Raw genomic sequence first — 25318 nt, forward strand, 5'->3', positions numbered from 1 at the left:
CTCTATACTGATTTGTCCATCCACCTGTTTGTCAAATACTTCCTGTCACTGTACTTCCTGGATGCCTGAATAAGTATCATTGTAACATCACAGCTGATACCTTCACTGTCCATGATTTTCCTTTTTAGACATCATCATCACCATCGCCAAAAACAGTAAGTAAAAACCAGCATAACCCGGCATATTATTTGCCGTCGATCGTCGAAGCCTGACCGATCGATTCTTGGATGCGAGCCAGCCACTGTTGCTCCAGCCCATAATTTGCCAGTTTATAAAATGTATGTCATAGAATTGCGCATCATAAGTTAAGTTCAAAACTGTCTTTGTTTTATGTTATCGAACGATGTATTTGCAAAGACCACTATGGGTGATGGTTGACTCGATGTCAAAAACAGGGTTCATGTGAGGTTCACGTGATGGAGTGGATGGGTTACATGAGTCTGTATTCATTTGTTGTCTCTACGAACTGAGAATAAAGGCAACTCTTCTGCTTTTTATAATGAAGTGAAAACGGTTTGACGTAAGACTGTAGAGATGCAATAGGCTGGCTTTAGCCTTAATTACTGTACATGTTCGATTTCAGTCTAGGTGTCTCATATTCGCTTGATTCTCGTACACGAACTGTAAAATAATAATAACCTGTAAGATAACTCTCAGACGTTGTGGCTTCTCTCTCTCTATGCACATGGTTTGCCATAAACGGAGCATGCAGGACAGGCGTGAAGTCAAGCAGTGTAGTAAGAATGACTCATTCACTTCCTCAGTATCATGTAGTGAAATCACTTGCATCCCTAACCAAAGACTGATTATGGCTTTACTTTGACCTTCACCAGAGATAGTCAGTTTCAGGATGCATACAGTAGTTTAGCTACACAAACTGGTCCTGGACATATCGGGTTTTTTTTTCTTTCTTTCATTTTGACAAACAAAACACTGGTGAGTTGTGAACAAGTGTTCCAGGTTTGTTTAATTTTATCATGCCAAGGTCAGGGAATGTGATCGTGGTGATACAGAAGTTATTTTTATTCTGTTTTCCTTTCCCTTTTAGCTTCTTTGTATGACTGCAATGTATTTTGCTAATAATTATCAGAAAATCAGTCAGTCAAGCTTGAGATGTATTGGATATGTTCTCTAAGATTATTTTTGTAGCCTACATACCCTCTTTGTCAGTCCTTTGCAATTTATGTTTTCTCTTTATTAATTTAAGAATAGCTCATTTTAGTTAATTGAGTATAATTTGAAGACATCAGGAAGGAAGAGTCAGTAAAAGGCAATTATAAAACAGAATACACTTAAAAAATGTAAAATGATTTATTTGTTTTCACACATAAGCATGACATCATTATGTTAAATGTACAGTTAAACTGTATTTATCCTAATAATATACATTATAAATGCACAGCACATTGCAAGTTCTTATCAGGAAGTGATACCAACATGAAGTTTTCTGTTTTGGCATTTATTGTTTAGATCTTTTTAATTTTTCAATCTGTTTCAGGGATCGATGGCTTTCAGAAAGGCAGTGAAGGGAACCCTAATAGGGGGCGGAGCTGTAGCAACAGCCTTCGGCCTATCACAGTTCTTTGAATACAAGAAGAATCAGGTATTGTTTTAAATAGCATCAGTGTTGTTGTCCTACCTCATGCCATCTAAATATAAAGATTTGTCAAATTATTTTGACAAATACCAAATATTTTCTTTTCACACCTCACATCCATACAGTGACTCCTACAGACTGCAGAATACACAGACCCATCTGTACCACAGCATGTCTTGTCCTGACTCAGGAATGTTCTCTATGTGTTCATACAACCTTAAAGATACAGCCTTATTCAGGACAGTATAACTCTGGCCCTGTAATTTGATCTTAAAGCAATGATCAATTTATAGCTATTTATAACTATTCCTTATTTATAATTCATAAAGGTTTATTCTTGTTTTCATGTGGTCAGTAAACGCATGGGACAGATTTCTTGAATTAGTGCTACAGATCTTATTAAGATTAGACCTATAAATCCAGATACATTGGAAATTCTCATTTGCACCTTTAGGTACCGTCTCAAGTCTCCAAACTTACCCTGTTCTTTCTCTAGGGTAGACCACCGTATTAAAATCAGATTTTGTTTGCTAAAGGGAGATTACACTTGAACAGTGATACACACATTGTCTCTCTTGAATATGTAATCATGAACAATCTGATCCCCATTCACACCATCGGGGAGTGTGTCACACACCATGTTCTGTCCGTATTTAAACTAGTTAGAACCCCAGGGGTCTTGTCTGTTTAGATGCTATACCAAATAACGGAAGGTCAAGTAGATTAAGATAATCAACAAGGCTTTCTGGAGCAAATGAAGAAAAAAAAGACAGACCCTTGAAGAGCAATGGGAGTCCTGATTTTCTCTCTCATCATTTATTTAAATCTTCCCAAGCCCATTTTGCCCATTATCTTGCATCTCAACTGTTCCAATCCCAATGAAACTCCAGGGAGCGAGAGAATTATGCACTTTCAAGGACATTGTTTTTCATGGAGATTGTCACTGCACGATTAATTTATCAAAAAAAAAAAAAAACAGTTAAAGAAGATCTTAAGTTTGGATATTTTTTCTAACCATCTTCAAATTTTGTTACCGACATGAACACTCTGGCAAGACTTCATTGGATGTCAGATCACCTTCACGTCACATTTGCAACCCATGTTAAGCGTTTCACTGACACTAACTTTTTTCTGATTTTTCTCCATTTATTTGTTCATTTATCCCTCGTGTCATCTCAATGCAGCCTAAATGGGTAAGCAAGTCAAAAGAGAAAGAATGAATATTCTTTCAGAAAATTGCTTGCAATCATGCATGTGGCAGATGCTAATCTTTGAGATTGTAATGTAAATTTGGTGAGCGTGTGTGTGTTTGTGAGTGCCTGTTTGTCTCCTCTATGACAAGGGCACTGTTACACTCTGGCTGAAGTATCACTCTGCGGTGGCCGTATTTGCATGAAATTCTCTGTTTCCGTCATGCACTTGTCCTGATTGCAGGACAGCCTCTCTTAATAGTGTGCGGATGTTTTAAATGTGTCTGTCCTTGGAAATAGACACTAATTACTGAATCTTGTTTTTACATGCTATTACTGTCTAAATTGCAAATGTCTGGGCTCATTTGGTCATTTGCAAGTCAAATGGACCCTACAGGCTTTTGGCGGCAGATTGATGTAATCATTTAGGCCAAATGCTAACGAAAAAATGAATAAAACGTTTCATTATGGCTAAAACCCTAGACACCTAGCTTCGCCCAGGCTTGTTTTCTCTTCATTTGAACTTTGCGTTTTTTTGCCTTCGTGCGACTGATAGATTGGCAGCTGTTCATTCACAATTTCACAGTCCCACTATTTGACTCTATAAGAGAACTTTAAGAAAAAAAAAACTGTTGATTAAGTTTAAATTCCGAAACTGATATCAAGCTTAAGTATAAAATATCTCATATTGCTGTCTGTTTTTATAATATGAAAGGTCACAGTGCCAGTTGCCATAAAGAGTGACCATGTCATGAATGCTAATTTTTATTTATTACATTTTTTAGTTTAACTCCCTTGAAAATAAAACTAGCATTGTAACCTAGAACTAACTGAATTTGAATTTTGAAAACCCAACATTTGAGATGAACAATCATTTTCCTTTCTATGTCTTGGCATGCTGACTAACATATTGTTTCATGAAATATATACTTGATGTGAGTGATTATCATGAAAAGTGCATGTTCAGTGTTTCTCTAGTACATTTCTAGAGTTTTTTTCTTGTCTTCTTTAATCTAAATTAATCTGTTTTAATTTACTTTGTTATTATTATTTTCAAGATCAATCCAGAATGAATGAAAGCCTAACTGTTTGATCTAGATTCAGCAATGGCAACTTGCATACCAATAAAGGGGATCTCAGAATTGTGCAAGATTGTAATTTTACATGCATGTTACAAGCTTATGGAATTTCAATTCTGGATTGCATCTTTTTAGAACCTAAAGCTTATTGTAATGTCTTTGACCACACTGTCCTCTTATGTTTCTTTTTTCTGGATGTGTCCAGGCTCAGCTGGTATATGTTGAAGCACAGGGTGAGTTAAAGGTGCCATTTAAGGATGCTCTCCCAACAAGAGAGGAGCAGCTTTCAACACTGCGAAAAACAGAGGAATTTGATGTCTTGGTGGTGGGCGGCGGAGCCACGGGCTCAGGATGTGCCTTAGATGCTGTCACACGGAGTATGGAATCTCTCTTTTTTTTAAGTTTTGCAGTTTTTACTGATAGAAACTTTGTGAAAAGTGTGTTTATTGTGCAGGTCAGTTTCAATCCAATAATACATTTGCCCTGTATGCATTTTTAGTGTTAATTCTTAAATGTGATGATTTATATTGGATTTTGATGTTTTTTTTTTCTTATTAGATGTTGTATTGCACTTGGGTGGCCAGTCAGAATGTGCCTGGGTGCAATAAGCATGTTGTGATATTACAGATAGTGGAGAAAGCCATATGTAAATGACAGCAACTGCAGTCTAAATATTTGGCACCATAAGGTCTTGAAATGCCAGTGCATTGTCTAATCCATTCCTTACCTGTCTTTCTGCCCCCTCGTCCAGATCTGAAGACCGCTCTGGTAGAACGGAGCGATTTTTCATCGGGCACCAGCAGCAGAAGCACCAAGCTCATTCACGGCGGAGTCCGCTATCTCCAGAAAGCCATCATGAAACTAGATTATGAGCAGGTGAAGGCCCCATTTTTCCCTATTTGCCCCTAATATTTAGAAGAAGGATTGCAAGGCCGCTTACGCCACCACTGTGACATTTTAAACACATCAGACAGACAGAGAAAAGCACAAACATTAAGTAGGATACTGCTGATCTGCAGTATCAGTGTGGGGGATGAATAAACAAAACTTCAATAAGTTATCGATTATTGGAAATAGAAGCACTCTAATTTTAAACTCAAACGGACTGCGGTCAGAATTGGTTGTTGGCCAACTTAATGCAGTTTTAAAAATGCTTATTTGAAATATTAATTAATAGGGAGCAAAATGACCTTGAAATGTAAGACCACATTTATATTAATTGCATCTATCAATATTTGCTGTCAAGTAAAGCCTCTAAATGAGGATAATTTGAAGACTTGAATTTTTAGACTTTTTTTTTTTTACTTGAGTAAATTAACATCTTTGGTTAAGAATAATTAAAGACTTTTTAAGTCTTTCTAAATTCGGATTTTTAAATCTACAAATTAGATTTTCCCTGAAAATATGTAAGCAGTAGTCCTCTGGAGCCAGACAGTTTTATTTCTTCTTTCTTAGTACATGATGGTGAAAGAGGCCCTTCATGAACGTGCCAACCTACTGAACATCGCTCCCCACCTGTCTGCACCTTTACCTATAATGCTTCCTGTTTACAAGTAAGAAAAACAGTTTTATCTAATTACAATACAATACTCAACAAAACAATACAATACAATACTACAATAAAAACACTGACCATTGAAAGGGGGAAAAAATAATAAAAAAGGAATGGAACTATGGGATTTAGACAGAAGAGAGTTAAAGAGAAACACTGGAGGCTTCCTAGATTCATAAAAGACAGTTTTTGTATTTAAATCCATTGATAAGTTCACAGAAATGGCATTGAACCTTTCTTATGGACACCTGCAGCAGTTGGGGTTCGGATATTCTATGGATCAATGCTGGACCTCTCGCCTCCTCAGTCTCTGCCCCTTGTCATTCTGGGTTTTTAAAGGATCTTCCTGTCTTTACCATCATCATTACTAATTACTCGTGGCATTTATGCCTTGCTCTGATATTTAAAGCAGCCGGAGAATTGTGAAAGGGTCACAGAAATGAGAAACCTCAAGATTACATCATTTGCAGATTTTTTTATTACTTAAAACAAATATGTCACAAGGTGCTATATGACTTAGTTACTACTTGGACAAATCTTATTCTGTCCATGTACAACCATATCTATTTTAATTAGTAATATACCCTGCTACCTAGTTGCCTCTTTATAACCAGCAAACAGACAAGGCTTTCTTACCATGGTCAAAATATGTTATTATATTTGATTTCAGATTGTGCATTGAATACGTTTGCTGAATTCATGTTTGAGTTCAGTAGTGACAGGGACTGTTGATGTTCTCCACAGGTGGTGGCAGCTGCCGTATTACTGGGCCGGCATTAAAATGTACGACCTGGTGGCCGGATCACAGTGTCTGAAGAGCAGCTACGTCCTGAGTAAGAGCAAAGCACTGGAGCTCTTCCCTATGCTGAAGAAAGACAAACTCGTGGGAGCCATTGTCTACTATGATGGTGAGCAGGAGCGAATCTAAGGTTAAAGTCTTGTGAATGTGCACATTTTCTTTTTCTTTCTTAGCTCTTTTGTCCAATAATCAATTTTAAATTCTATAAATGAATGAAATTCTAAAATACATTGAACTGTATAAACTACCGTTCAAATGTTTATTCGATTACTATTTTATTATTTGATCCAAATGCAGTAAAATGCTAACATTGAAATATCATTACAGTTTAAATTTTGTATGTATTTTAAAAATGTCATTTAGCCCTGTGATGGCGAAGCTGAATGTTACTCCAGTCTTCAGTGTTACAAGATTCTATTGATTTGGTGCTCAAGAAACATTCCATTCCATTGCTTTGAAACAGTAAAAATCATTTTGAGTAATACATTTGTCAAGCCTGTGGACAGAGATATATTTTTCTTTATACATTATAAGAAAAATTCTTGATTGTCATTGATAACAATGATTTGTTGTCAATAAAACATCTACTATTGTGATTTATGCGTCAATAAGTGCGATCTCATTTGTCTCTGTGACATTCCTGCATAATCTTTATAAAACGGACACCGGCTGTTGGGGCCGAACTCATTGTGCCCGTGTCTCTGTTGGCCCGTCTGTGCCCTGCGCCGCCCGAGGCTGCCACCAGGCAAAACTTCCATATGTTCCTGGTTAGTCTGGGTGTGCAGAATGTGTCCCCTTTACTCAAGGTCCCCTCCGTGGCAGCACAAGCCCCACCCACCATCCCTGCCTTCCAGTGCTTCCTGTCAAACTACATTTGGCCCATGTTGATACACACACTGTCCCTCGCAGGGTGCGCGGGCAGCTTATATTCAGGGGGAGCGTGGTGGCTATCTGAGCAGCGATCTGTCACATCGCATCCATCTGTGGGAGAAACAGAGGCAAAGAGACGTCTGGATGCTCTGTTCCCTGCCGTGCTGTGTTTACGTGCTCTCAGTGACTGTGTTAAAAAGCGTCTTCATTTGCGTATGTATGTGTATGGAGAATCGAAACTGGCGATTGTAATGACAGTTTAGAGGTTTTATTCGTTCTTCTCCCCACGTCCGTTCCTCCCTCCCCCCCCCCACCATCCCTCCTTCCCCTGGGTTGTCAGCCGGCTTTTCTCTCCAATTATTCAATCTGGAACAATCACGGCCGTGACATTTCCGAATCTGACCTTCTCCGCTGGAGATCGCAGTCTGCCTGTCGCTATTTGCCTCCCTCTATTTCTCTCCCTCTCCCTCTCTCTCTCTCTCTCTCTTTCTCTTACTCATATCGCGCACTCTCGCTTCTTCTCTTCCTGTCCCTCATCCTCCTTGAGTCCTCTCTCCCTTTCTTTCCTCCACTATCTCATCCACATGAACGGCCGCCCGTCACTTCCCTTCCCCGCTATGATATGTCATTCATTCTTTCTGTAGGTCTTTTTTTATTATTAATCTAATCTGACGCTAAAACTCCCTTATCTGCGTTTTCAGTCATTTGTAATGTCGCGGTTTCTTTATTTCATTAGAATTCGGCTTGCAGCACAAAAGCCCTGCTCTTTTCGCCATACCTGCAAGCTGTAATCTAATAAACATTCAAGCTCAACCAAGCATTTCGTGTATACTGCTGCAGGACACAGCTTTCCATATGAGCTGTGATTTGTCCTCTTACATGATATTAACAATATTCCAACATGCATATGTTTGTATTATCCTTCTCTACATGGGTATTTTGATTTGAGTGCACAGCCATGAGTGATGAGGCAAACCCATGTTCATGGGATCTCTAACAAAGCATGCTGGTGCCTTCACCGCACATTATTCTTTGAGAAGTGTGCCCTTTAAGCAGGCTTCCTGCCTGTGTTATTTTATTGTCTGGTGGAGTTTGCCCTGAGCATGTGTTAGCATTAGACATGCTTACGTGGGTTACCTATCCCTCTGATTCTTTAGCATCGAGAACACAGACCTGGAACACAGAGGCCTTTTTTATATATATATACTGTAGTAGCTCTTTCATTGTCGTAATTGAGTGATATCGCATTGGCTCCAAGGTTTCCTGTTATTCATGTTTCAAATGTGTCTGAAATAGTTTAAATGCCTCAAAAGGCCCTGTAACAATATTGAACACAGTCGCGTCACTTCAAACACTGCAATCATGAAGCAAGTCTTAACTGGGTGCAGTGGCCTCTGGCATGTACAGAAAACATTGTGTACCTACTTAACTATGTTTGGGGAATGAATTTGTACCCAGAAATGAGCTGATGAGATCTGATGTTTTTTGTACACTACCGTTCAAAAGTTTGGGATCAGTAAGTTTCTTGTGCTCATCAAGGCTGTATGTATTTGACCAAAAATACAGAAAAAAAAAATATTTTGTGAAATATTATTGCAATTTAAAATAAAAGTTTCTATTTCAATATACTTCAAAATATAATTTATTCCTGTGATACAAAGCTGAATTTTCAGCATCATTACTCCAGTTTTCAGTGTCACATGATCCAGTTGTGCTGCTTCATGTTTTTTTTTTTTGTAACCTGTGATACTTTTTGCAGGATTCATTTATTACAGCATTTATTCAAAATGTAAATCTTGTGTTAGAATATACACTAGCGTTCAAAAGTTTGGAGTCAGTAAATATTTTTCTTTCTTTTTTTTAAAAAAGTTCTGAATACTTTTATTCAGCAAGGATGTGTTAAATGAATGAAAAGTGATAGTAAAGACTCATATTGTTAGAAAAGATTTACATTTTTCAAATAAATGCTGTTCTGTTTTACCTTTTATTCATTAAAGAATCCAGGAAAAAAAGTATCAGTTTAAAAAAAAAAAAAACATGAAGCAGCAGTTTCCAGCACTGATAATAAATCAGCATATAAGAATGATTTCTGAAGGATCATGTGACACTAAAGACTGGAGTAATGATGCTGAAATTTATCTTTGATCACAGAAATAAATAAAATTTTAAAGTATATTAAAACAGAAAACCAATATTAGAAATTGAAATAATATCTCACAATATAATTTTTTTTTATATATTTTTAATTAAATAAATAAAGCCTTGATGACCACAAAAAAAAAAAAATCTTACTTATCCCTAACGGCAGTGTATATGTGACACATTCTGCTCTGGCTCTTTTCAGGACAGCACAATGACTCCCGTATGAACCTGGCCATTGCTCTTACAGCGGCCCGTCATGGTGCTGCTATTGCTAACTACACAGAGGTGGTTCATCTGCTAAAGAAACCAGACCCGAAAACAGGCCAAGAGAAAGTTTGTGGAGCCCACTGCCGAGACATAATAACAGGTAAGATATGCCCAGATCGAAAACTAAATTAATTGTTTTAGTGACAGAAAACGAACATTTTCAAGTCATTGTTATGAACGCTAATGAAATGACAGCTTAAACAGAAGTCCCTTTCAAACCAAGCAGTGTTCAGTGAATTTATGTAATCAACTTAAACAGATTGTGAAATGTAAGCATGGAAATCTTTCGCACTTGTATGAATTTCCTATTGCGTGTATTTCCATTGAAATAACCAGATTTTGCATACATGACATTAGATCAAATCTATGCATTATTTTTAAAATCTTTGCTTTCTTTTAAAGTTTCATTTCGCCACAACCCAGCACTAACTAACCACCTTTCAGTGACCCCTTTAAATTTTCTGCTCATAATCCTTTAAGAAGAGATATGTCTTCTATCCTCAGCAAATGACCCCTGTGGTTAGCCGCACTGAGTTAGAGTAACACCTCCCTCTGCCGTTCACAGGGCAGGAGTTTGACATTCGTGCCAAATGTGTCATTAATGCCACCGGCCCCTTCACTGACTCCCTGCGCAAAATGGACAACCAGAAAACTGCCGACATCTGCCAGCCTAGTGCAGGAGTGCACATTGTCATCCCTGGATATTACAGGTACCTCCCCGAATCTTTCAATCATATTGTACCTTTTTTTCCTCAAGTGTATTTTTATGGTGTTAACAGTTTACATAGAGATTACATGGGTATATGTACTCTTCCTACCAATTACAGCCCGGACAACATGGGGCTGTTAGACCCCGCCACCAGTGATGGCCGTGTCATATTCTTCCTGCCCTGGGAGAAGATGACTATCGCTGGCACGACAGACACGCCCACTGAAGTCACAGCCCATCCCATCCCAGTGGAGGATGACATCAACTTTATCCTGAGTGAAGTACGCAATTACCTCAGCCCTGACGTAGAAGGTAATGCTACCCTGTCCATGCTTTTTTCTTTTGAAAGTTTTTCGAATAAAGTATGGTGCTACACTAAAAGCAAAAATAAAAATATATGATCTTATAAAAAATGCAATACTACACATTGGGATAGATTTAGCACAAACAAAAATTTTCTTTCAGCGTTAAAATAATACTGTAAGGATTTACTAAAGATGTGCAGGGAAGAGTTAGCGCTGAAAAGGCGTGGACACGGTTATTTTTACGCCTGACCTTATTGAATATGCATTCGCATGAGTTTCCCTTTCAGACACAAAATTTATGGGAGGACAGGAGAGTATTAAAATGAATCACACAAACGAGATTTGCTAACGTTTTCTCTCATCAGATTATTTGCACCATTATTTAACGCCCCAAAAAAGCATGTCTTAAACTATTTTGCGCTTTAAATGGCTGCATTAGTTGTTGCTAGGAGGATGCACCGCAAAGAACAGAGAGCACGTGGTAGAAGGGAGAGGATTTTTTCCCCACACAAATTATTTAGAATGCCAGAAGAACACATTATCCAAATCCGAACATGTCCTTAACGCTAATTTGTGCTGCACTTGGTAGATTGTGTTGGTCATTATGGAAATGAGATGTTGCGTCTGTGTTCTTAAAATTGTGCTTTTTCAGTAAAAAATTCCCATCACTGCTGTTTTGGAATTGCACTCTAACACTAATTTGCCCTGTTTAGTACAACTGGCCCATTGATTCTACAACAGTAAAGTCCTGGTTCACTTTGTGCCCAATGCAAAACAAGAAATGTTTTAACGATTTAGTAGGTTATATTTTTATTATTTTTTTTTATTATTTTTCTTATATATTCCAGTTCCTATAATTCTTTTAGAACTTCTTAGATCTCTTAATGTTTTTGAAAGAAGTCACTTATACTTACCAAGCCTTGTTGATTTATAAAATACTAGTCAACAGCTACGGTCACTTTGAGAGTAGAAAAAAATAAAATATCAGTCATCACAAAATTGATAACAATGGTTTCTGACAATATATTGTGATCTTATGAAGCAAAACAATTGGTCTGTGCAAGAAACTGAATTTAATTTACAACATTATGTACCTGTATTACCTTTAGAGGTGGCAAAAATTGTTCTTAAGTCTGTATTATATAGTTTGCATTGTATTGTTTTGATTAACTGAAGAAGACTCATTCCTTCATTCGGGAATTGTTTGTATTAGACTGGTTGGACTGTATAGTTCTTGCCAGGGGTGTCACTAGGGTTTCTGACATCCCCCTTGGTTGAAAATGCATTCTGGTCCACCCCCGAGGGCCCGCTGTTACTCTTTTCCAGCATTACCATGTCCGGCGCTCCTGGTTCTTGCTGTAGATTCAGTAGCGCTGCTGTGGGGCTGCTGAATAGAGAAACAGGAAATGCAGGAAATGCTTTCAGAGTACTATAGTACTGTTCTGTTGACAATGGTAGAAGATCACATTTAGAACCAGTTAATGTTAACCAAATGCTTTTATATATATATGTATATGGAAAAGCATTGACATTTTGACAAATATTTTTTTGTTTATGTGGAAAAGTCATAGCAGATTTTCTCAAAATGAGGATGGTTAGATAAACATTTTTTTTAAAACAAACAATTTGCAGAAAGCGTGACTCAGCTGAACTGATTAAATCTATATATGCCCTATCATTCAAAAGTTTTGGGCCCCTTTAAGATTTTATTTTATTATATTTTATTTGTGTTTTTGGAAAAAAGTCGCTTATGGTCACCAATGCTGCATTTATTTGATATATAATAATAACTTTGATTTATTTCATGCATTTATTTAATAGATTTTTGCTGTATAAAAGTATAAAAAAAAGTTTTTTTAATCTTACTGACCTTTAACAGAACAGTAGTGTGTATGAATGGGTGATTTCTGCCAAAACGTTGACATTTTTCAGTAATGAACTTAATAATGAAAGATGAAAATACTTTATTTCTGCATATGTTAATGAACAGACAGACAGCACTATAGACAGAACGGCTTGCATTGGTTGTGTTGAGTCTAGTAACTACTAGTTGGGACTGATAACTATTCCAAGCATCTTCCTTTGAAAGCGGAGGTATTGATTTTTGAGCGCAGCCCTCTAATTGTTCAAAGCGCTGTGGATGCAGGCTTGATTGCTTAGCTTCATAACTAATTTTCCTTCACAAAAAATGCTTCCTCATTTTCTCTGATTTTTAGGCAAGTTGTTAAGAGTTTGTTGAGTCTCGTTATCTCATCCAGCACTGTATGTGTCTTTCAGCTACTGTAGAAAGTCATCCGGCTGTCTGTTATTAACATTACGTGTGCTCATAAACCGCAATGTGACGGCTGCCGTGTGTCTGGGTGTCTTCTGCTTTGTTCTGGGTGTGAATGAGCAACCAAGTGACTCTGTTGACCTGGGAGGGTTGTGTGAGAGTGTGAATAAAGCAGATCACGGAGAATGAGGATGGATTGAGCAATTGAGGAAAGACACAGAGACCTTGCCTAGATGGAGGGTTGAGGCTGGACTGGACTCAGCTCTAGTGAAGGCTGCTAAAGGGATTTGGCTGTGGGAGATTTGTCACAATGACAATGTAGGGCCAAGGGCCCTCCAGTTCAGATACTATGTGTGATTGCATGTGATGAACAGAGAGATTTGAAAAATCTGGCCTGTTTAAAATAGGACTGCACTAAAAATAAACCAGAACCTCCCAGGGAATTTATAGAATAATAAAATCTATAAAATCCTTTATCCTGAAATATACATATCCATCTATAAATCAACTGATACGTGCTGAAGGGTATCTCTGTTGTTTTTGTCCTGAGCAGCTGCTACTGTCACAAACTACATTTTGTCAGAAGCTTGTTATTTTCTTAATTATTATCTTCCATTTTCAGCCTAATTTGACCAATGCTGGTAGTTTTAAAAAGCAAAAAAATGCCTAAACCAATATTGGCCTAAACCAATATGGTGGCCAATATATTGCGTATGGTGATTGTGACTCTTTGAGAACTTCGAGTGCATTCCACAGCATGAAAATGGACAGAATTCTTCTCTTGAGAATGAGATTACTTGAATGCATTCAACAGCCCAGCGGTCTATTGCTTAGGATCATTTAGACTAAAGGTGTGTGTGTGTGTGTGTGTGTGTGTGTGTGTGTGTGTGTGTGTGTGTGTGTGTGTGTGTATGGGTGTGTGTATGGGTGTGTGTATGTGTGTGTGTGTGTGTGTTATTGGTCTCCACAGTCTGCTGTCTGCAGAGCTCCCTAGCCTTGTCATAAATGTTTCAGAGATGCCCTTTGATAATGAGAGTGCCGTCTCTGTTTTTCCCCCCATTCAGAAATATCAACCTGCATATTACAGTGGCAGGTGTACCGCAGATCGATACACAACTCCCTCTTAATAATTAATGCTTGAGATGTCACCACAATAGAGAAATTGACTCTGGACTCATAGTAATGGTTTGTTGGTTGAACAAAGCAACTCAAGTTTTTCAGACAATCTCGCTTCCTGTGTTCCCCCTTGGTCATTTATCAAACAAATAGCTTTTAATGCAGACATCACTGTCATTTTTATGTATGAACAGTTATGGATGTAGCTGTAAAACAGGGCACTGCATTAATAAAATCGCATAGCCTATTGTAGTCCTGTCAATCAGATACACTCCACACACACTTCAGCTGTCAGAGATTGTCAGCGTCTCTGGTTTCTTTGGTTCTCAGTACGGCGGGGGGATGTCCTGGCGGCCTGGAGTGGCATTCGTCCGCTAGTCACCGACCCCAACTCCAAAGACACGCAGTCCATCTGTCGTAACCACATCGTCAACATCAGCGACAGCGGACTCATCACCATTGCTGGTCAGTGCCACTAACTTATGCCTTGGTCTCCATTTTTCCAATATTGTCTTTCATAAAATGGTTTAATTTAGTTTGGTACAATATTCATTTTTTCATGATTAAGTTTTTTAAATTCCCCCTCTTCTATAGATATATTTATTGGTAATATAATGGTTTAACTTTTGAAGTTGAAGAAATTGTCATTTTAAACTTTTACAGTAAAATACATTTTGCAATTCTTTCTTAAATTATTTATCTTATAATGAACGTATGATTAAAATTTGTATTTCTTATTTTAATTTAAGTAATAATAATAATAATAATAATCATTTTAATATTAATATTATTAAAAATAATATTTTATTTATATTATAAGTATATGTTAATATTTTTTTTATCACATTTTATATTGCCATTTTTCCCCCGGACCTGCTTCTTAATATCAATGCTGTGTTGCTTAATATTTTTGTGAAAACACAATTTCAGGATAAACAAAGTTCAAAACCACTGTATTTATTTAAATTAGTATTTTTGTGTCATTTAATGCATCCATTCTGAATATGAGTATTAATTTATTTTAAAAAGTACTGACTCCAAACTTATAGTAGTATACAATTAAACATTAAATGATTAATTATTATTATAATGTAAAAATGCAAATTAAAGTCAAAACAATAAATACAAATATCAAAATATTAAATCTTAATCTCAACAAACTTTTTTTGTAATGAGGAGTTGAGGTTTTGTAATGAGGAATTGGTCACTAGGGTAACTGATAATTGTTCCACTGAGGTTATGAAAAGATTTTACAGCACTCTGTCTACTCTAGGTGGGAAGTGGACAACCTATCGTTCTATGGCTGAGGAGACTCTTGATGCAGCTATAAAGGCTCATAACCTCTCAGCTGGTCCCAGCAGGACGGTCGGTCTGATGCTGGATGGTGGGAAGGACTGGACCCCCACCCTGTACATTTGCTTGGTTCAAGACTACGGCTTGGAAAACGAAGTGGGTTTCGAAGACTTACTACTTATGCATTCTACCAGTCAGAGCTCTTTGGAGCAGGTTCAGCTGCTCCATAACGTTCAGTCACCCATAATCCTGTGGGGGAGAGAAAGTCTGGCAACCCCTTGTTTGGAAGCATGAGAGCTTGATGGAGCCGTAGCGCTACCATGGATGTTGTTTTGCCAGCATATTTAAAAAGGTCACCATGCAGATATTTTTGACAGCTCTTGACCTTTGGTGAGAGATATAAAAGAAAACTGGGCCGTGTTTATTTGTCTGAATGCTTAATGAAGCAAAGGTGTTCATAAGCTAGTAAAGAAAACATCTCTACAGTCTTAAGTGAATGTTTAAAATCTCGCTTTGCAGTGGGTTTCCTACATAGGGAAAGAAAGTTGAATCATGAAACTTACCAGTCTTGTTCAAAACTGTTACATCCCTAAGGAATAACATTTTTATTTTCTGAACTCACAGGTTGCTCAGCACTTGGCAGCCACCTATGGAGGAAGAGCATTTGAAGTTGCCAAAATGGCCCAGGTGACAGGCAAGAGATGGCCTATAGTGGGGAAACGCCTTGTATCTGAATTTCCCTACATAGAAAGTGAGGTTAGCACTCTGAAATTATAATACTGACAGTTATCTTGCAGTGTACCATTTGTTGAACCCCACCTTACAACGTTACTGACAAGCTTTTGCTTCTTAAAGGGACAGTTCACCCAGTGTTACCAAGTATTAGTTGCCACATTGTCTGATGTGCAGTCTCCACAGTTTTTAGTGCTCTTTTGGAATGTCACACTGAATGAACACTCTGAAATGAACACATGTTGTTCCTTGAAATCTTTTTCTTCCTATACTTTCATGAGAGGCTGAGCTTAGTAATGGTTCAAATACTGTCAAAATTGTAAATATATGCAAGATTCACTGCTGGGTTGAAATCTAAACTTCATATTTTAGAATATAACATGCTATTCAGTCAGCCTAAAAATACATGAATGCCTGATTGTCTTCCAAACGTTTTCTGTTAAAACTGACTTAAACGAAAATGAGAGTGATGTTTCCTGTCTGGATTTAGGTGCAGTATGCTGTAAAAGAGTACGCATGTACAGCCATCGATGTGATTGCTCGCCGAACTCGACTGGGCTTTCTGAACGTGCAGGCTGCGGATGAGGCTCTGCCACTTATTGTTGAGATCATGGGCAAAGAACTGCAGTGGACTGAGCAGAAAAAGAAAGTATGTCATCTATCTCATGGCTTATTTCTTTAGAATACAGATTGACAGTGTTTCTTTTTTTAATTACAATGAAATCAGAATTTGCTTTAAGTTCGCATTTAGTGTGCATGTGAATTCAAATCACAATTCAGATTCATGAGAACATTTTAGTTCAATACTTGATTTATTGAATTTAACGTTTGTGCAAACCTGTTACCCTTGCACCGAACACCGCTTTTTTGTCCTGACCGAAAGCTAAAGGTCCCAGCCAGGTTAATTTAGGTAACCGCTAATAATAGGCCTCAGCTATTGTTAGTTTGTTTCTTAAATGGTCTTTTTAACAAGGAGTCTCCACTCCATGATAAGATCACAATTCAGTTGTACAATAAACGCCCAGCACAACTCCTCAAGATGACTATGGCTGTTACGTCTGTGCTCGGAGGAGTGTTTGAAAGTGTGCGTGTAGTGCGTTTGTAAGGCGGTGATAGAGTTACTCCAGCTTTTGCACGTTGGTCATAGGTTTCCTGTCTGATAAACAGAAGCACTAATAATAGCACCAATCACTGTGCAGCTTTGATACTGTTCAGTTCCCACGAGTTCAGGGCTCAAATCTGCTCACAATGCAGGTGCACCACACCCACCAAACACATGCACGGACACAGACACAATGCTCTGCTGGGACCCTCGATCCAGCGCAGGTATATCACAGCTCTGCAAAGGCAAGCCAGTATTCTCAGCTGTGCATTGCAGCAATGTTTATGTTGCTGTGTTTCTGCTGCATGAAACACTTTTGAATCTGAATATCAGTATCTACTGGAAGCTACTACCAGTATTTTCTTATAAAAAATGCTCCAATTATCTTTGGTTTATTTACAACTTTGTGTTGGGTCAAATTGTTTTAACTTCCCCCTTCTTTAGTAACAGCCAACATATCAGCTGGAACATATCCCTCAGCATTTAAGCAGGCTCGGGTAAGCCCACTGCTTAAGAAACCATCTCTAAAACCAGCGCTTCTAGAAAACTACAGACCGGTATCCCTTCTTCCATTCATTGCAAAGACACTTGAGCGAGCTGTGTTCAACCAGCTCTCTATGTTCCTTGTACAGAACAACCTCCTGGACAACAACCAGTCTGGCTTCAGTACTCATCTTACTGGACCTGTCTGCTGCTTTTGACACCGTTAATCACCAGATTCTCCTGTCCGCCCTCAGAAAGATGGGCATCTCTGGAACTGCACTCCTATGGTTGAAGTCCTACCTCTCTGATAGATCTTCAGCGTGTCTTGGAGGGGTGATGTTTCTAAGTCACAACAACTTGCTACTGGGGTTCCTCAAGGCTCAGTACTTGGACCACTTCTCTTCTCCATCTACATGACGTCATTAGGATCTGTCATTCAGAAGCATGGCTTTTCTTATCACTGCTATGCTGATGACACCCAACTCTACTTCTCATTCCAACCAGATGACCCGACGGTAGCTGCTCGCATTTCAGCCTGAGTGACATTTCTAGCTGGATGAATGACCATCACCTTCAGCTCAACCTTACAAAGACAGAACTACTGGTGGTTCCAGCTAACTCATCGTTTCATCACAACGTCTCTATACAGCTGGGTTCGTCAACCATAACTCCTTCCAGGACAGTCAGAAACCTTGGAGTTGTAATGAATCATCAGTTAAGCTTCACAGACCATATTGCTACAACGACCCGGTCCTGCAGATTTGCCTTATACAACATTAGGAAGATTAGACCCTTCCTGTCAGAGCAAGCCACCCAACTTCTTGTCCAAGCTCTTGTTCTCTCCAGACTGGACTATTGTAATGCTCTCCTGGCGGGCCTTCCTGCATGTACTATCAGGCCTCTGCAACTGATCCAGAATGCAGCAGTGATGGTTGTCTTCAATGAGCCAAAAAAAGCTCATGTTACCCCTCTCCTTATCAGGTTACACTGGCTACCAGTAGTCGCTCGCATCAAATTCAAGGTACTGATGCTTGCCTACAAGACGACCACTGGTACGGCACCAACATACCTAAACTCACTGGTTAAATCTTATGTGCCCTCCAGAAGTTTGCACTCTGCAAGTGAACGATGCCTTGTGGTGCCATCCAAAGAAGTTCAAAATCACTCTCTTGGTCATTCTCCTGGACTGTGCCCAGCTTGAGGAATGACCTCCCAATCTCAAGTCGTACAGCTGAGTCTTTACTCATTTTCAAGAAACATCTCAAGACTCATCTTTTTCGCTAGCACTTAACCAACTAATACTAGGACTTTTCTTGTCTTTCATATATATATAAAAAAAAAACCTGGCTATGCGTTCTGTACTAGACTAACTGAGACTTGTCATGGCACTTGTATACTGTTGTTGTTCTCTTGTTGATCTGATTGCTTCTATTGTTCTCATTTGTAAGTCGCTTTGGATAAAAGCGTCTGCTAAATTATTAAATGTAAATGTAATGTAAATGTTTAAATGTGCCACTGTTATGATCAGGAAATTAAATAATTTATTAAATTATTAAATTGTTTCTAATCTTAAGGTACTGATTGTGTTTTTGGTTTTGTTTGTCTACAGGAAGAGCTGGAGGCAGCAAAGAATTTTCTGCACCTGGAGATGGGCTATAAAGCTTGCTCTGAGCAACTCAGCAAGACAACAGAGATCTCACTCACTGCCTCAGAGATAGCAAGGTATAAGATGAGTGTGTTAGTTAAGTCTACAAGATCCTACATCTCCCACTTTCTTAATATTATCATTATTATAATTGACAGGTATAAGAAACGCTTTTACAAGTTTGATAAGGAGAGTAAAGGCTTTATCACAACAGTGGATGTCCAGCAAGTGCTAGAGGTGAGTTATAATCTCTTACAAGTCCAACTGAGCTTCCACTGTAAGTTGCTTTAGTTTTTCTTCATTTTCCACCCTTTCTCTGATCAGTGTTTTATATATACAGATAAGACTTACAGTATACAGAAAATTACCGCTTATGTGGTTGGCTAACTTTCCTCAGGATAGGCCAAGTTGCCATTGATATGCAGAGATGAGGGGACTTTTTTATCTCTGTTACTTAATTTTAATCAATATTCATTACTTTTGAATTTGTCTCAAGGCATGCAATTAAACTGCAAGATGACCTGTACTTAAACGGCTTGTTCACCCAAAAATGAAAATTTTGTCATTGTTTACTCTCCCTCATGTTGTTCCAAACCTGTAAGAGTTTCTTTCTTCTGCTGAACACAAAAGGAGATTTTTTTGAAGAATGTTGGTAACCAAACGGTTGATGGTTGACTTCCATAGTATGGAAAAAAATACTATGTAAGTCAGTGGCTACTATCAGTAGTTTAGTTACCAAAATTCTTCAAATTATTTTCTTTTGCGCTCAACAGAAAAAAGCTCATACAGTTTTGGTGAGTAAACTATGACAGAATTTTACATTTTGGGTGAACTATCCCTTTGAATGTCTTATGTTTGCCAGAGCCTGTCCTCCAACAAAAAAACGACCATATAGGTCGTTTGTGCAAGCACCTTATTACGACCTATATTTACGTTTTAAAGTTAAGCGCCCTCTAGCGGGCGTAAAAATAATGACAGTATCGCGTTGCGTCTGTCGTCATGAAATGACGTATAACGTCATTACCAATCAAAACGCACGTTTATTTAAATGCAATGTGTGGGCTTTTTACACCGATCTCACAGTATTTCCTACATATTTTACTAGGTGGCTTATTCGTTCGAATGACCACCCCTAACCCCACCCCTAAACCTAACCCTCACAGAAATCATGCTAAATTATGATTTATTGAGCATATACATTTTCATGCACATCCATTCCCTGGGATCGAACCCATGATAGCATGATTACCTATCAATGTATAGCGCAATGATCTACCAACTGAGCTACACGAAACGCAAATCAGAGTGCAAATAAAAGAGTACAAAACATTAATATGAAAACGACCTTTTGCCAATGGCGCAATTGTAGTATACGCTCTGATGGGTCGTATTTCAGGGATTTGGACAAACGACCTATACGGGCGTATTGGTTGGAGGACAGGTTGGTTTGCCAAACAATCTTAACATTAAAAATGGTTTTATATATATAATGTATTCTGAGGTGCTAAATAAAATAAATTATGGGCAGAGATCAAAGCATGTGTTTGTATTACCAAAGAATAAGATTTGAAATAATTTCCCTCGTAAATTGCTTGTAAGCTCTCATTGTCTCTGGTTTATGTGCACTCCTTAACATTTCTGTTTAATGTCTCTTAGTTACAGATTCTATAACTGATTCGTGTTCTTTCAGAAACTCAGCATTCATATTGATGAGAACGCCCTTCATGAGATCCTCAACGAGGTGGACCTCAACAAAAACGGGCAGGTGGAACTGGATGAGTTCTTGCAGGTATGAACATCTATTTATAGACTACCGCTTGTCTTGGTGTCACTCTGGTTTTCAGGCAGGATTTGTAGTTGTAGGTGTGAAAACCTAAAAAATTAAAAGTGCTTGTTATCTTCATGTCAGTACATCTATGTTTTGTCATAAGATGACTGGTTCACAGCGATTAGTCCCTGTGAAATGTCATACCTGAGTCGGAATGAGTATAAAGTAGATCTGGTGTCTCCAGAGTTTCAGTTAATTAATAATGAGCACCACTTTTTCTGTACTTTTTACTATAATGAAGCATGAACTAGATTACCATATATGGGGCAGGAGAAAGGTGTTAAAAGTAATAACCTTTCTGGGGTTTGAACCAGCAACCTTTAAATTACTTGACCAGGCTTTAACCAAAGTCAGTTTAGGTCAGGTCACCTCACTTGGCGGCCATATTGGTATTGCCTTTGGACAACAAGTTACAGTTATTTAAGTACAGCAAAGTAGTGGGTCAAGTTTACATTTAATGAACATTAACACTGTCATTCAAAAAGTATTTATTTTTTAAATAAATTAATACTTTTATTCAGCAAGGAAAATTGATCAAAAGTGACAATTAAGATATTCATAATATTATAATTTTTTTATTTTAAATTAAGACTGTTCTTTTGAACTTTCAATTCAAATAATTAATAGAAAGTTTTCAGCATTTATAATAATAAGATTAAGAATGGCTAATAGTATGTTTCTTCAGAATCAGAATATTTCTGTATATATATACATATACATATACATATATATATATTTATATATATATATATATTTATATATATATATATTTATATATATATATATTTATATATATATATATATATATATATATATATATATATATATATATATATATATATATATATTTTTTTTTTTTTTTTTTTTTTTTAATTGCAATGATATTTTATAATATTAAAAGGTTTTCTGTATATTTTAACAAAGAAATGTATCCGTAGTGTGCATAAGAAAATTCAAAAACATTTCAAAAGGCAAACTTTCAAAAGGTAGTGTATTTCAAATCAGAAAAAAAATGATCATTGGTATCTTAAGTTGTGCTGCTGAAGCTTAAATCATGCCAAAATAATGTGGCTGTAACCGTTAAGCTATGTTTTGCTCTCTGATTGGTTCAGCTCATGTGTGCGGTCCAGAGAGGCCAAATCTCTGACAGTCGTCTGGCTATCCTGATGAAGACGGTCGAGGAGGGTTTGGATCTGAGAGGACCTGTCTCGGTTGACCGCAGTGGAGGCGGTGTTTGAGTCCCAACTAACCAAAACATCCACCAGACAACAGCTCCCACCACAAAGTTGGATAAACACCAAAATCGCTGACTGCTGTGCCCACGCTGGTCAGATCACAAGCACATCCTCTCATGTCATTAAGTCACCCAGCCAGCTGGCTGCCATTGACTACAATCTTTTTTTTTTTTACTTTTGTTTTAGCATGCTTATTTAAATTGATTTTAATGAAAAAAGATTTTATTATAATATTAAATTATTAGAGCAGAATATATTCTTAAAAAATATTTCAAAGCGTATTCAAGTCTATATTTTTATCTAATGCATGCAGTGCCATGTTGTGTGACCTGGTAAGCATGAAAAGATTGTCTCTTTAATTTTTCTCTGAGCAGCTTTATCCGGTGTGCTTTCTGTTGTGCCATTTTATTATTGCAGATTATTTGCTCCTGAACCCAGTGAGGTGAAATTCAAGGGCTCTTAGTGTCTTCTGAGCTAAACAATGCACTATATGTGAACCTCGCAGTTTTATACTGCATACTGCTTAATTGTTACTGTTCTGAATTACAGTGATGAAATGTTGTTGTTGTTGGGTTTTTTTATGTTGTATTATTTTAATTGTTTTTAATTTTCAGAAAAAAAGTATTTATTCAAAATCTATAATTTCCTTCATACTTTTGATAAATCCTGTCTCGTTTTTAATTAATGTATTACTGTAACTGGATGAGTTGTTTTAGTTTGTCTTAAACAGGTTGTTTTCAGTGTTTTTAGACTTTGCATTGGCTCTGGTTCAGCAGGAGGGTTTTTACAAATTATAATGAAATGAATTTTTTTTATTACTTTTTCAAATCCATGAACAATTGAAACTCCACTTCAGTGTTCATTTAAAACCTTGGCTGGGCTGTAAAAGTAATTGATTATCCATTTGTCATGAAATAATAAGGGAATATTATAACTGTAAACTTAATGTAGAGAATAGCAGGGAATGTACTAAATGTGCCTTGCTTCTTAAAGGGATAGTTCATTCAAAAATGAAAATTCTGTCATCATCTACTAACACTCATGTTGTTCCAAACCTATATGGCTTCATAAAAGACTATATATATATATAAAAGAATATGTGTAACACAACAGTTTTAGTTACATTTGACTCCCTTTGTGTTGAAAACGGAAAATAAAAAAACCGTAAATATTTTGTAACACTTTACTAAAAGCCATTATGTATAATGCATTATAAAAGTAGTTCAGTAGTATTAATTATGCTTCGTAGTGCACCTTATAATGCATAATGAATAATTGTAACCACAGTTAATACATTATAACATGTATCTATTCATTGTTAGACTGCATTTTTAATTCAGTTATAATTATTTACACACACGTTATCAATAATTATAATCCATTATACTCTTTAATAATCCTTTATAATGCATTTTAGATAAAGGCTTTAAGTGTTACCAAATATTTTTTCAAAATATATTTTATGTTCCACAGAAAAAAGACTGCCATACAGGTTTGGAATAACATAATGATAATGCAATTTTCATCTTTGGGTAAACTCCAACTTTAAAAAGACACTTAATGAACTTTGCATGTCGAAACGCACAGTCCTACACACACTAAAAGAGCACAATCTTTTTCTTGACTCTGTATTTTCGTGGTTTAACATGTTTATGTACTTTTATAATCAGTTTGTGTTCATACTTTCAGCAGATGGAAATGGCTTTTAACTTGGATGCTTTAAGCTTAATGATCTAAAAAGAAATGTATTTTGAACAGTGAGACTGCTCAGAATTTAAGTCCGTCATGATATATTTGTTTGTTTGTTTTTTAAAGCTAAAAGAAGACTATAAAGATTGTCATAGAGATTGTCAGGTTTGAAAACAATTATGAAGGGGCCTTTTCACATGAGAGCAGAAGCAGTTAAACTAATTTATTTTCCCAACAAGTTCAGACTGATCCTGATTGAAAGAAATTATTGTATGAAAAAAGTATAGTAAATAAATCTGCAAAGCCTGAGAAACACAATTCTGTAATTAAAAGTATCTAGTTGCCTTCTGCATTGTTTGGACTTGCCATTATTTTGTGAGTGACTCTCCTTATGCTATATTTCTCACATAACGTTTGTGCCAGTTTAAGCTTGTCATGTCTCCTTCTCATGTATGCAGGCACATACAGTGTTTCCTTCCCCCAGCCATTTATTTTGAAGGAAAATGTCAACTAATTGACTCTAAAGCCACCACTATAGACCTGATGAAAATATTACTTTGGAATATAGCTGATTAATAGGTGTATAGGCCAGAAGGGTCTTTCAGTAGCAGGGCATCTTGTCATGCGCCTGCCTAATAATCCCTGAAGCTGCAGACTCTTTCACAGTGTGAGATGAGTGCAGCCCATTCCAATGTGATCAGCACCTAGCAAAATGCAATTAAACTAGCATCCCAAGTCTGTCTAATCCTCATTTCAGATGGTGTCTGAATAGCCCTGTGAATCCGATATAATTACACTGAATGCATATTAAGCAGAGGTCCTGGTAAACCACCTTAAAGGGATAGTCCAGCCAAAAATTATAATTTTGTCATTACCCTCATTCCAAACCTGTATGACTTACTTTCTTTGATGAAACAAAGGAAGATATTGTGTTGGTGACTGTTTCAGTTCCTATTAATAATAAATAATTATTCAGGTTTTTTTTGTTTTGTTTTTTATGGGGACCTTTTAAAACACTCAAGGAAAACTTTCAAATAATAAGGACTCTGAGCTCTACAATTGTAGTCAAACATACCGATGGTACAGATGGCTAGTCCCCGAAGCAAAAGACCTGAGAGCTCGAGTAGGGGAATACACATGATGTTCACAAAAATGTGAAGGTGCTAGATTATGAAGAGATTTACACATGACAATCTTAAATTGAAGCCGAAGGAGTTGCCATAAAACTGGAGAAATATGCTTATTCAGTGGTGTTCGTGTAATGATCTTAGCTGCTGCTGGATTCTGGACCATTTGAAGTTTGTAAAGAAGTTTCTGTGAAACACAACTGAGAAGAGAATTAAAACAGTCAATACAAAATGTAACTAATGCATGTACAAGGACAGCAGTACTTTTAGCAGAAAGCGATGGTCA

General features: G+C 37.1%; 1 protein-coding gene across 2 annotated transcripts; it reads left to right on the forward strand.

Annotated features, from left to right (window-relative positions):
* The first annotated feature begins 31 nt into the window (after positions 1 to 31).
* Positions 32 to 24010, forward strand: LOC132161427 (glycerol-3-phosphate dehydrogenase, mitochondrial-like). 2 transcript variants are annotated; one of them, XM_059571457.1, is made up of 17 exons: positions 32 to 155; positions 1499 to 1603; positions 4072 to 4243; positions 4618 to 4742; positions 5322 to 5419; positions 6163 to 6326; positions 9432 to 9596; positions 10062 to 10206; positions 10324 to 10517; positions 14229 to 14363; positions 15172 to 15347; positions 15816 to 15947; positions 16414 to 16572; positions 19118 to 19230; positions 19312 to 19390; positions 20844 to 20942; positions 22094 to 24010. In XM_059571457.1, the coding sequence occupies exons 2-17, from the start codon at positions 1505 to 1507 to the stop codon at positions 22217 to 22219; spliced, it is 2181 nt and encodes a 726-aa protein (XP_059427440.1). In that variant the 5' UTR covers positions 32 to 155; positions 1499 to 1504; the 3' UTR covers positions 22220 to 24010. The 2 variants fall into 2 exon arrangements, with proteins under 2 accessions (XP_059427440.1, XP_059427441.1); XM_059571458.1 differs by lacking the exons at positions 32 to 155; positions 1499 to 1603 and adding an exon at positions 2622 to 2705 and having other exon boundaries at positions 4078 to 4243.
* The last annotated feature ends 1308 nt before the right edge of the window (positions 24011 to 25318 follow it).

This window comes from Carassius carassius, chromosome 17, assembly GCF_963082965.1.
Source record: "Carassius carassius chromosome 17, fCarCar2.1, whole genome shotgun sequence".
Classification (NCBI taxonomy): domain Eukaryota; kingdom Metazoa; phylum Chordata; class Actinopteri; order Cypriniformes; family Cyprinidae; genus Carassius; species Carassius carassius.